Raw genomic sequence first — 13,852 nt, 5'->3', positions numbered from 1 at the left:
ACTAAATTTTGCGATCGCCACTTTCTGAAAATTTTCGCATGTATTAAATTTCTTTTAAGAAAAAGGTTAACTCAAGAAAATGAAACCATGCATTTTATAAGATTAGCAGGACCAGTGATTTTCAGAATTAAAAAAAGACTTTATTATCAAATCTATTTTTCTAAAGGGTTATATTTTTTTCAAAAAAGTGACTATATAAGATAAAATTGTTTTAGTTACATACGGAATAATACAAAAAATGCATTCCCGTGACACAGACAAAATTTCCTTAGTTGAAAAAAGTTCTGTTCCATGTTGGGAAGTGTATGCAGAGTGCACTGTCTTGATTTACAAATACAAGGCCCAACACGGGGTGTACTTTTCACTCTTATAAAGAGTTTTTATATAAAAACTAGTATAGGTTGTTTTTGTTCTAACTGTGTAAACATAGATCATTCCCCTATTCCAACCGGACAATCATATATCTAACCATCGGACACTCCCATTCATATACTACGGATAGATATTCACGACGTAATCATCGGTACGGAAACACCCCAAAAACCGGATTTTTGCCACTAGTTCTATTGTTTATAGCTTCTAATGGCAAAAACCGGTTTTTTGAAATCTTTCCGTACAAAAGAATACTTTATGAATACCATGAATTGGATGTTGAATCCGGCGTTTATGGGAGCGGGAATGATCTATTTATTTTACATTTGACGATCATCATGTAATCACTGGTCCACTTATAAAATGGAATTCACAAAAATATATAATAGTATAAAAATAAGAAAATATCAGAGATAGAAAATAATACTTAATAGAAAAATTTCATAAAGAGCATATTGGAAATCTTGCACGAATATTTTGTATCCTTTCCGCGAGTCGACTAATGAAATCTGACAGTTGGAAATAGTTCGAAAGGTTTCAGCAATCTAAGATATCTTGGAAAAAATGTCAATATAAATGTACAGATAGAAAATATAGAAAAAGGTATTTGTATAAAAGGGTTTTTTCTAAAAATACAAAATTTTGAAAGAAAAACTTTTTAGTAAATTTTCAGTAAAATATATTATATAATATTAAAAGAATAGTATTGAAAACTATATTTTTCTCTTAAAAACATTAATAGTCAATAAATATAAATGTTTCGTAAATGTTTTGCAAAAAATTGTTTCAAAAATAAACTGAAAATCTTAAAGGAACAAAAACAGGGGCAAAAGGTAGCAAAATGACGTATTTTGAGGGAGTCTATTTAATACGTCAGCAATTTTATCTTATGAAAAATCAAGCTGAAAATCGCGAATTTCGGATTCAAAATTGGAAAATTCCGGTTTCAAATAATATTTTGAAGAACTGAACAGAAAATATAAAACAAAATTTATGCGCAGCGTGCAGTCGTAATATATAAACATTGCAAAAAATAATTTTCTTTTTTTGGAGAATTTTTTTAAAATTATTCTGCATATATCAGCATTTTGCCAATGAAATTCAGTATCAAACCAAAATTTATTGTGCCTTTATACACTCTTTCAAATAAGGCAGAGCTTCGTCAACCGATTTTATCTCGGGATATGTTCGTAAAATCCACAAAATCTGGTCGTATTTCTCAGGGTAGAGTTCGCGTAGTTTATTAACAATGTCAATTTTAGGGGTCGGTCGCGGTTCTTCCTTTGTTTCAGGTAAAGTCGGTCCACCACGTGATTTATAAAAAACTTTTTTCGGATAGAAATTTCCGCCATGAGAAGGAAATTGTCTTTGGTAGCCCCACTGCATGGAGCCAAAATCACCTGAAGATGGGCGACTGTTATTCCCGTAATCACCCGATGCGGGTCGGCTCCCATTACAACTTCCAGCGTAACTATATTCGCCCGATGACGGACGACTACCGAAATCTGACGACAACGGACGGCCGATACCCTCGTGATTTGGCGGCATCGCAACAAATTCGCCAGAAGGTGGCCGTCGCTGTGCATACATGACATAAGGTTGCGTATGATTAAAATGTGAATAATCACCGCTATATTGTTTCTGTTGGTTCATAAGTTCAACTGCTGCACGCGCGGCTAAATTCTGTTCACGGGCAGCCGCATAAAGTGGATAGGGTTGTTGATTATTAGCGGCGTTCTCCGGGAAAGGAGGCCCACTAACGGGGCGCGATTGTTGTGAGTTCATGTAAATATGTCTGTGTAAAGAGTGAGGGTGAGAAACGTATAATTGTTCCAAGTTCGGTAAACTGATCGGCCTTTGTTTATTATCACCAGATAAACTAATATGACCAGGATCAGAGCGAGGGCGTGACCCACTCCCTCCGCCCCCACTGGGGTGGTGATGTTGATTCGGTAAAGGCGGTAACGGCTTTTTAACAAACGAGCCTGAAAAACGTCTTTCTGGATGATAAAATTTACACTTTGGTCCGAACGTACACTTCTTTCCGTAAGGACAATACTGCGTCATACGCCGTTCAATTGTATTCTTACGTAAAAAATCACTTAAGTTGGGACCTTGTCGACCTAACGGGTCATCAGGTGGCATAAAAATATCACCAGCGAAGGTATACATTAATAAACGTTTGTTAATAAAATCTTTCCAGTTCGGTTCTTCCTTTTGTAAGTCACGAAAATGATCGTTTGACACAATTATCCCATCCGTTTCCATGGCAAGACGTACGATATAACGATCGTCGTATGATTGTATTAGTTTGCCGTCAACGCGACGTGACGGCGTGAAACTTAACACACCATCACTGTCCAGTCTGGTTAATATGTCTTGATCGATGATCGGCGTGGATGATTTGGACGTTTCTTTACGCCATGCGGGAACGAATACCGTAACGCCGTGTCCACGTTTCTGAAAATAGTTAACGATAATGGCAATCCCACGGCAGGAAAACACTTGATTATTTCCATGGCTGAAATGAGAAGAAATCAAACATAAATTATTGTGGTTAAAAGATAAAGCTTGAACGTTAAAAGAATTGACGGACAGGATAACATTTAAATTTAATATAAGCCCCTTTTTGATTGATTCAATGACTATTTCAAACCCTGGGATTCTTTCCAATGATAGATTTAAAATTCTTTTTTTAATCCAGCCAATCAACTTTCCAAGCTGGAAAAGGCAGGGCTTTGAAATATAGTAGCACAAGTATAAAATGCCGACAAGTATATCATCTTGAACGAGGCATCTTTCTCGACAATCCTGCGTACTCTTGGGTACCTAATAGCCGGGGGTGGGGGGTGCTTATTAATTTTTCAAAAAAATTCCACCCTAGACATTCTTATTCCAACTTTTTTGATAGTTCCCTCTTTTGCCCTAATTCTGCTGTATTAGTCTCCTTTTCGAACATTTCCCACCAAGGACATTTTTATTCCAACCCCCCCCCCCCCGCTTATTAAATTTTGAGATGAGCTTATTCCGAACCACCCCTACGGCTATTAGGTAGCCGAGAGTAAGAGTTGCTACTTAATTTATATTATCATTATCAAATAGCTTACAATTGATCTGTCTATAATTAATTGCTTGGAACATGATTTGTCTGCAATATGAATTTTATTTAGCTCAGTTAATTACGATGTAATTTAAAATTTATTGCGATGTGGATGAGACGATGGGTAATTGCGACTTGATTTAAATTGCAAAGCCACCCAGCTTGGAATAACAGATTTTTGCATGTAAATAAGAAAGTAGAATCTATCGTGGAACTACAGGTTTTTTCTACAAGAAATTTTTTTTTTTTGGGCTGAGAGCAAGTTTTCTCAAAATATTCTTATTTTTCATAATTGTTCTCTTATCTAATAAAAATATTGTGTACATCCGAAGATCCGTTTGCCCGTATCAAAAAATTCAGCTTTTGACCATTGTGAAGAGGAATTCTATCCAGTCGGGATGATAATGAAACAACACACAGTAAAATCATCAGTAAAATCAAAAAGTGGTGTAAGTGCTGGCTCTGGGTACAAGATTGCGTGTGATTTTGTAATATAGACGATGTACTCATTGTTGGAATAAAATCTAGTTCAACAGACTATATTATTTTGATAACTGGTATGTCTGAATAAGACAAACCGGTCCCAAGTGGCTCTAGGCACGAGATTGATAACATGGGGCGAAAAAGACAAAGAGGAGAATCACCATGGTACATGATACCTGGTTGGAAAGGAGAATAACTAGTAAGACATAGCTTGAATACCAAGATAATTAATGTCATTTTTGTTTGAAACGTCCATTAATGATGATGACAGACAAAAGAGAAGTTTTTGCATACGTTAATGGCATTCCATCAAATCATAAAGCCCCCTTAAAATTTTAATCATCTATTGTATAATTCTTAAAGAAAAAAGCTAGGGAGTTAAAGAAAGTAATGAGAACCTTTATGAAGAAAAGATATGAGATAAAAATTCAGATTGACGTTGAATGTTATATAAAAAGACACTTCGAACATCATAGACCAACATTCCTGATAATTCTTGACGTTTATCATAACATTTTTATTGTTAGAACCAAAACAGCATATAATGAATTCTTATAGGTAAAATATGAGACTTAGCGTGACATTTGTACGAGTTAAGCTTTTAAAATTCTAGATTCCGAATACAGTATGACAAAATGATAGCTCTGTCTCATGTTTATAAGCCAACCTAAACTAAGGACTTGGTAGAAAACTCTACTGATATCTGGCCTGGAGTCAGTTGGTGATTTCTGAAAGCCTGCCAGTTGTTTGTCTATCTGGAAGGATCCAAACAGCAAAAACACTTGATAAGAAATTCAAAATTATGATGTCAGTCAAAGAAAGGTATACAATGTGGAGGATTTTCATATCCCACAAAAAGTTTAGAGAAGACAATCCGAGGTGCGAGCAAGTTAATTCTACACGCGAGTTAGGAGAGGGAGGTTCGAGCTGAATGTAAAAGAGATGTATAAAAATCAATGAATTCAAAATTAAAGCCACAGATTAGACAAGCATTGAAATCAAAAACACGCCTTTTTCAACAAAAATTAAGTCATACTTTAGATGATAAGACAAAGTGCGCCTCCCAGAGCTAAAAGTAGAACGGCCGTTTTAAAAATAAATCAAATTTTACAACCTTATTAATAAGGAATCTGGGTATCATTACTGACAACCGCAAAAATTTCCAGAAATAGTTTTCAACCTGTCAAAGTTTTACCATCGAAATTACAAAAAGATTTATCGCAAATTTTTGGATTAACACCTTTAAAGGGACCTAACCTTTGTAACGTGATGAATTAAAAATAAATTAAAAGCATGTAAACATGAATCTTTAAAAGCCAAGGATAATCGATTTTTAAATCAGGCAATCCTTAAGAATTCAAGAGAAAAACAAAATTATAAATTTAGGCTGAAAAATTTTAAGACCAATAAACTCAGAAAAGTCTCTGGATATGGAAAGTTATTAACAAACTTAAGCTGATGTACACTGTTCGGTAGATATTTTCAATAAGCGAGTCAAACGCAAAGCCCATTTTTTTCGAACATATCTACGGCACACTCCCGTCGGGTTCACAAGCCCCTGCCCCTTCCTCCGTACTATGTACCAGAGTGTATTTCACGTTTATTGCTTCGTAGAACTACGGCAATGAATTTTGAAATAAGCCGTAAATACTGAGTTTGTGTACAGACAACTTCCTCCGGGATCAGATAATATCAACTTTGAAAGGAGACTGTAAGCCTTGTAGGAGATTAAAAACCATTTTTCTTTCTCCTCTTTAAATGAAGCGAAGGTGGTTGACTCATTAAATGATAATCACTTAGGATTCACCGTAATATAACAAGAGACAGTTGAAGAGAAAGAGAATTTGGAATTCAAATAAAGGTTAAAGAACCATTAAGGTATAATAGAGAACTGACCACATTGAGGTACTCAAAACCCTTTTTCCGACCGTATCGCACTGCAGCAAGAGGACCATTAACCCAATTACTTTAACCAGTCAACCAATATAGTGATCGAGCCAGAAACCAAAGTTATGACTTAAGCACATCATTTTAAACCTAGTTTCAGTCCGATAAATCAGCTGACACAATGGTTGTTTAAACGTTCATCTCATGTCCACAACGTCCATGAAATGTTGCCCGACGTCCATTACGTCCATTAAACGTCTAAAGGACATCGGCTAGGATTACTGGCAAGATTGAATAAATAAATTCTATGCAATGGACTTAGAAAGTGAAGGCATAATTATAATATCCGACAAAGCTTTAAAAATATCGTATTGTGCATCTATTACATTACACTGAAATAGACTACTTTATGGTATGTACTTCCTACATTACATTACATTATACATTGACTTTGTTCCTGAGGAAGGTCCTGCTTGTTAGAAAGACATTAAAATAATGACAAACATTGCTAACAACAAACAAGACGTAAAACAAAACAAAAAGCCGGCTTGTCAATAAAGTAGCATTACTTTTCCTGTCATAATAATATAATCTTTTTTTCTTTTTTAAATTTGATTTGAACTATTATTAACAACATTCCGAAAATTCTGGGATGATGGTCAACCCTCTCTCCAACAAAATTGTATTGATAACTTGATAGCAACTCAAAGAGTGTAAAGTAGCCTACTTCAACAAAATGGCAGTTAAGCAACATATGGATTTAACTTCATTTTCGGGTAAACACCTTACTAGCAATCTTCTCGTTAGCACTAAATCTGATACGCCGCGCATGGCATTTATTCACTCTAAAGGCCATGACTCCGTTAAGAGAGCGCATTCGCCATTATATCCCTTTAGAGCAGAGCGTGGTGTGCGTAGAACGGATGATCTGTTACGAGATTACGTTAGCTTGGATTTAAGGTTATCAAGTAAAAAGATGCTTGAAATACCTGGTTCGAACTTGGTTTGAGGTAAAATGATTATTAGAAAAAAGAGAGCCAACTTTCTCAAGGAAAATTACGCATTTAGTATGACCAGAAATTCGAAATTATCAAAGTGTAGGACAGACTTTTCAAACACACTTCAATATCTTAAAAATCGATAACAGGAAAATTTCTTAAGGAGTTAAATGCACGATGAAATGCAAAAATCTTTCTTTCTTGACAAGAGATGGGTTTTGGTTACCAGCTTTTAATTACATGCTAGACTTTTCTATATAAGGAAAACTACGTACGACTTTTAAGAATGCATCAAACTACATTTTCAACTGCAATTAGATCTTGAAATAACAAAATTAGAGCTAATTAGATTGATCATCAGCCATCACAATGGAGAAAGTAATCAAGATAGAAAAGATTTTTTACGTGGTACACAATCAAAAAGATACCTTGAAAAAGGGCTGTAAATGGTACACTGAAAATTATGATATTCTACGAACTAACTGTGATTAGCATGTTTATGTATAAAGACAGAATAAAACAAGTTAAAGAACGTGTAAGACTTTTACCCTGTAAACTTAGTAAACGATGTTTACTAGAAAATGACTTAAAAATGTAATACTACATGGCTCCATGAAAATCTAAATGAATTAATTCCTGGCCAGCTTTTTTCCTAGACTAGACACGACAAAAGGGGTCAATTTCAACAGCTTAAGAATATGATGATATAATCAACAATTGTAACTCATAGTAGTAAGTGATGACAGTTTATACTTGAAAAATAGGGCCGTATAAAATCACAAATTCACTAGTGAAATCAAATAGTCAGCTTATAAATTGCTCATCAAAGTAGTCTCTCGTTTTCAAGTAGCCTTTCTCTCAAAAACAATAACACAATTCTTATGAGAGGGATAAGGAGAGAACTGGAAAGGAAAAAAAAAGTAAGAAAATTTGTGAGTGTTGAGTACTCACTAAAGTCATGCAAAATCATGCCAAGACTAAGTGGAGAATCTGGGAGGTTCCTTAAGATTTCTCCTCATAGAAATACTAAGGACTTGTTTATCCAAAACTAGGAAATGTCTTTCTCTGGAATTGTTAAAAAGATGGCTCCATATCCATGCTAGAATCGACGATGAAAAAGAAAAAAGCTATACTGATTAAATTATGGGAAGTTACATACTGATAAGATTGTATAATTGGTCAAAGGTAGTATGATAGTATAAGGCAAAGATGAATTGGAATGCCGAAATTAAAATGAGATTTTACTATTCAGTGTTTTATGTTGATACTGTAAGGAACATTAAAATGCAAAAAAATGAGAAGATCGGTTTTATAATAATATGGCAATAAAAAGCATAAGATGACATATTTTGACAACACACGTGTAATATGTAATAGGATGATCAATAATGAGGCATAAAAGAAGGAGATAACTAAGAATTAATTTCTCGTCAATGAATTTAAGAGGATCATCAAATATATAAAAGAGAAAATTATCAAAAAAGCAAGAAAAGAGGGGAAATGAAGGAAAAATATAAAATAATAAAATAAGCTTTTCATGACAATTAATTTCAACTGCTACATAAGACTTGACAATGACGTCAACATATAAAATAATTGACACTATAGAACTCGAATGGACTGACGTTTTTTACGGTTCATCTCCAAAAGCCAAAAGATGGGAGGAGGACAAAGTATGGATAAACATTGTTTTCTTAAGCCAACAAAAATGCTTCAAAATTCTCTCACACCGCAAAAAAATAAAATTGAAAAGAGTTGTGAGAAAATGAGAGAGAAAAATACAGAGAGTTCCCAAAGTTTTCTGAATTTTTTTGGTCTAAATTAAAAACATGACAAGCCACAAGATAACTTACAGTTTGTTTTGATAGCAATCGTGGTAAATACACTAAGAAAAACATCATCTTTTGCATTTTTTAATTAGAAGCAAAATCGATAAACAGTAAAATTAAGTTACTTGGAAATTCCCAAAGTGGAAGGAAATATATTCCTTTTCTAACCATGAGACACACCAATGAAAACAAAAGGACTGGACACTAGGACTATAAGTATAGCTATTAACGTCACAACTTCACAGTTAAGCAGTTAATCAAACTTCGAAACAACATAAGTTTTGTTATTTGAAAAAGGACCTTGATTGTGTAGGACGAAACAACTTTGAATGAAAACAAAAATGGTTCTATATGATTTGCATTCAAAATCTAAACTACAAGGAAAAGCATAAATTTATAGGCCTTATACATAAATCTTCAAGCTACGCAGCTTTAATTCTTGTACAAATATTTTTTCCATTCTATCAAGTATGTTGGATGTTTGAATACCTAATATTTTCGCCCTAACTTTTGGTGATTTTTTATAGATTTTATTAACATTCGCCTGGAATAATTAAAGCAGGTTCTTTCCAAAATTTAAAAAGTTTCGATGAAAGGAATGATACTGAAAGCACACTTTACTTCAAGCTAAAAAAAACTATCAAAAAATGGCGCAATCAGGTGCAATGGTACTTGAGCTTAGACAAAGACAAAATTTAAAAGTTAATGATACCTAAATTGAAAATTCATTGGAAGTTCATGATGCAAAGTTTTAAAGTAAAAAAAAGTTGTCATTCGAAAAATTATTAGGACCATAAAAGGTTAACTACTTCGCAGCTGATTACTTCATTCACTCTACGTCACTAATAAAGAAAGAAGAGAGAAATATGAAATACCATTTTTATAAAACATCCACTTTGGTTTCTATTTTAAGAAAGAAAAAACCCATCAAATTAGTATTAAAAATGCTGTTTTAAAAAACATTTTTTTTGGATAGGAAATTAACGTGAAGTTTTTGTGGAAATGACTCGAGACAGAAACAGAAACTTATTCTCGTTTCTAAAAGTTAAATTTGACACGAATTTCCTTTTAATGGTTTTCTTGAAAATCTGGAAAGTTGTAAAATAATTTCATGAATTTGTAAGCTGCATACTCAGTTGCAGAATGTCTAACAACAGTGTTAAGTAGTACAAGAACTCAACGACTAAATAGCCAACAAAAACCCAGATGTTCATAAAAAAGAAAACGTAAAACATTTTTGACATTACTTTAAGGTGATAATCAGGTAAAGAATGTTGGCTTCAAACTGATTCATTGTCTAACCTGTACGTAGACATTCTTAAATCTTGTTTGTGAGCTATTATAACAATGTTGCGACTATGCTTTTGGTCAAACATGAAAAACAGCAGACCAGCTGTGCAGATTTAATATAGCCCATGACTTAGAACAGCTCCTTTGTGGAATTTCAATTAAAATTCTTTGATGGGATAGACTATAAAATTGGATGCAGGCAGTCTGCCAAAAACTCCAAACAAGGCTAAAATCAGCTGATTAGTTGGAGGGACTTGGATCAAATAGAAAAATACCCAAGGGTACATTTCCTGAAAATAAGGACACCGTATAAACAGTAAAAACCGTAATTCTACCATACAAAGTGACAAAATATTGAAATTTGGTTGATCTGGATTTTATCAAAATTTGCATATACCAGATCATTTCTGTTGGCTTTATTGACCATAATCTAACCAAGAGTGAAAGTATCACCATCATCTAACAAAAAAAATGTTGCGTAAAATCTTAATCCCTTGACATAAAAATAACCACCTTTTAGAACATGATTTCTTTGTAATTTGAATGTAATGTTTGAGAAAAGATAAAACTTTTGTTGACATGGTATTTTCTTTCACAAAACAAACCCTTCTTCAAATACAAATCTTACAGAATTATCAAGAAAAAAAACAAGATTTTTCATCACAAAGATTTTCCTATGACACCAAATAAACACATAAGCAGTAAGCACAAGAGTCCCTGAAACCTGGTTATTCTGAAACAATTTGTTTCATATTGTCTTGTCATGAACTTGAAATCTTAAGTAATGATTTAGTATTAGATCTTAATTAGAATCAAAACCAAAATGCCAGCAAACCTCAAACCCAATTATATGAACGGTGACAGAGTTTGATATTTGACTTATTAAAAGAAAAACTCATGGTAACAAATAACTCCAAGGAATGCTTGATTTTTAAATGTTTCCTTTCAAGCCTGTTGAGAACTTTGCAAAACTTTGCAAAATCATATCAAATGAGCTTGTAAATTTCAACCATTACAATTTTTTTTAATGTCTAATGTGATAAACTTTAAAACAATTTAGATTCTCAATGAAAATTTATCCGCTGGGGCCTCGTTAAGGCGAGACATTTGTGTATAATTAAAATTCATCTGAAAAAGAATTTTGAGAATCGGAAAACATAATCAGCTTCCCATTAAATTTAACAATTTCTAGTCGGTTAAATCTTTTTGAATTTATGATTTATAAAATTTAGAACGAGAGGAATTTAAGAAAACAGCAAGAGATGTTTAGTTAAATTGTTGCAATTTTGGCAATTTTAACTAAACTTTCAAAGGACATAATGATCTCTATTTAAAGTTATAAGAGTTCAAAGCTTTTTTCACAATTTGGAAAGGTTAGCACTGAATTAATCCAAATATGTAAAAAAGATTGGTATATAACCACAAAAATATCTGCACTCAAGGGATGCAAATTTCTGACCTTCTGAAGACTATGTGACAAGTTAAGTTTTATAATTAGTAAGAAAATGTCATAAAACCAATATGAAAAGGACATCAAAAAGTGGTTGCGGTATTTATTGTTAGATTCACTTGAAGAAGATAATATTGATTTCCAGTGGAATAGCAAAATGGATCAAAAGTGTAATAAACATGATTTCAAACACAGTTAATAATAGTGACCTTTTTGTTTTAGTCTATATTTCACCCTGTTTTAGAACGATCAGAACTCTCTTTGGTTGAAAAACCAACAATGAAATAAAATCTGAAGTCTCCGTCTTAAAAACCAACAACGAAGATGACTTCAACAAGAATGAATTCCTTTGGCAGAACAACTGATGGCGTAACCTGCATCACATGTGATGGCAACTTTGAAGTAACTCCTGCTCATAATTTCAAGGACAAGTTTTTGAACCTTACTCGTACAAATTATATAGCAATCCTATCAAACAAAATCATGTTGAGAATGTTTTGAAATTCAAGACTTACCTCATTGCAACATTTGATCCATCAATTACGATATGCCGAAGAAATCCATTATCAGAGTTAGTGGAAAGATTTGAAGCAGTATCATATAGTTTTTTCAAACTACCTGAATTGTCCTCTAAAAATTTATTATCTCGTATAGAGTTAGATGCTTTTATTAACTCGTGAAGTAAATCATTTTGATCTACAATATCTGGACCAAGTTTTTTTATTGCTGATTTAACCTGGCTTTCACTGTAACCCAATTTTTTAGCATATTCCATTAGTTCTTCGTTATCTGTTGAGTTTCTAGGTGAGATACTGTCACTACGGTTATCATCTAAATTATAATGTTGTGAATGTAATTCAGAGTCTGCTTCAAGACCTTCATCAACTGTTACGATACTGCTTCTGTTTAAAGAAAGGTCTGATTGAGAGTCATAGCCCAGAGGACATTTTAGATAAATTCCACTATCTCGTTCTACAACACATGTATTATAGTCTGGGTTATCTTCTGTATATTCTTCGTTTAATGGTAATGGAGGCGGAGAGTGGTTATTAACAAAGTCTTTGATTATATCTTCAATTACAGTAGAGGCTTTTGTGACAGCATTTATTGACCCTGATATTTCAACTTCAACTGGTGAGTAAAATACAATGTTTGCTGCTGTTTCTTGTTCAAGTTCGTAATATTTGTCCCCTTCTTTTCCACAAATTATCTCGTAGATTTCCTCTGGAAATGTGAATCGTATAACCTCTTCAGGGCTTGATAATCCCTTGACATATTCCTAAGAATAATAATAAAGGAATATATTAGATTGATATCAAATAAAGAATGTGAGAGGTTTTTATTACAGTGATATGAAAAAATGTAAGATATTATATTGTTAAAGATCACTATCATTTTTTCTTGTCAGAAAAGTTCTGTTAAAGCCACACTGTCATAACACGGCCTGCATGAATGAATACTTGTGTCTTTTTTTCGATGACGGTTTTTTGATCAAACCTAATTTGGTATGTAAACATAAACTTTCCAAAGTAAACAAAAAACACACGAACACTAAAGGGGTTCTCGTATTCAAAATGGTTATAAAAATAACTAAATGAAATCAAAACATTTGCTATATTAACAACCAACCCTAGCTTTGATAACATTCCTTCTTTGACCTTCGACATCAAGCCACTGTCCAGCAACTGGCATGTACTGTTTTCCTTCACCTGATGTAAACTTGAGTTCAACATCAAACAATTTTTCAACATGTTCGGTGTAATGTTTTACTCGTTCAACACGATCTTCTTTCACGTATAAATCAAGCATGTAATCTTTATTTTCCGACATTTTTTTACCCAAGAGAAAGACAGATTTTTGTCAGTTGTTCAGTCAGTTTGTTATCAAGCTACATTTTATAAAGATCTTTCTATCATCAACCACTACTCAAAACCATTGTCGTATCTAAACTATTGTTTATAATGGTACCTTCTAAATACTATACACACACCCGACCGACATAACAAGAGTTCAAAAGATTGACAATGTCTATTTTATTGACCGGAATAATCAACGCGTTCCCGCGCGACCGCGTATAGCTGGCAATTAAACGTTGTGAATAGAAAATTTGTCAAATCAAGGGTTATTCACTATTGAGGTTTGATTCAATAGTAAGTAGTTGTATTTTGATAGATATTTTTATTGAGCAAATGGGGAAAAAGAACGTTGAGACCGAAGAACTTACATCAACTTTCGTTGTTTCCTGGTTAGTAAGTTAGATTGGCATTACTTAAACAGCATAATGGGTCCACAAAAGGTTTGAAGCTCAGCATGCGTAAAACATTTATTTCAATTGATTTATCTGCGCACCTCTGATTGAGACTTCATCCACTCATAATTCAGATCCTTTTTTCACCATCTGAATCCATCAAGTGTGCATCGTTTAGTTCTGAGACTGCTTCAG

At 33.4% G+C, this 13,852-nt stretch overlaps 1 protein-coding gene across 1 annotated transcript; it reads right to left on the bottom strand.

Moving 5' to 3' along the window:
* Positions 1-901: 901 nt before the first annotated feature.
* LOC136801957 (protein KHNYN-like) lies at positions 902-13,385 on the bottom strand. The gene is made up of 3 exons (XM_067058654.1): positions 13,039-13,385; positions 11,925-12,688; positions 902-2,893 (listed from the first exon to the last, which is right to left on the bottom strand). Exons 1-3 carry the CDS (start codon positions 13,237-13,239, stop codon positions 1,492-1,494), a joined length of 2,367 nt encoding a protein of 788 aa, XP_066914755.1. The 5' UTR covers positions 13,240-13,385; the 3' UTR covers positions 902-1,491.
* Positions 13,386-13,852: the final 467 nt, after the last annotated feature.

This window comes from Clytia hemisphaerica, unplaced genomic scaffold, assembly GCF_902728285.1.
Source record: "Clytia hemisphaerica strain Z4C2 unplaced genomic scaffold, Clytia hemisphaerica genome assembly, whole genome shotgun sequence".
Lineage (NCBI taxonomy): Eukaryota > Metazoa > Cnidaria > Hydrozoa > Leptothecata > Clytiidae > Clytia > Clytia hemisphaerica.
This window is presented reverse-complemented; position numbering and strand designations above follow the sequence as displayed.

Bases quoted from the DNA above. Each gene is read 5' to 3' on its own strand.
- LOC136801957 (XM_067058654.1), bottom strand. From the start codon at position 13,239: ATGTCGGAAAATAAAGATTACATGCTTGATTTATACGTGAAAGAAGAT. The intron at 12,689-13,038 runs GTTGGTTGTTAA...TATTATTCTTAG, and splicing joins GGAATGTTATCAAAGCTAGG to GAATATGTCAAGGGATTATC. The intron at 2,894-11,924 runs GTAAGTCTTGAA...TTCTCATTTCAG, and splicing joins GGATCAAATGTTGCAATGAG to CCATGGAAATAATCAAGTGT.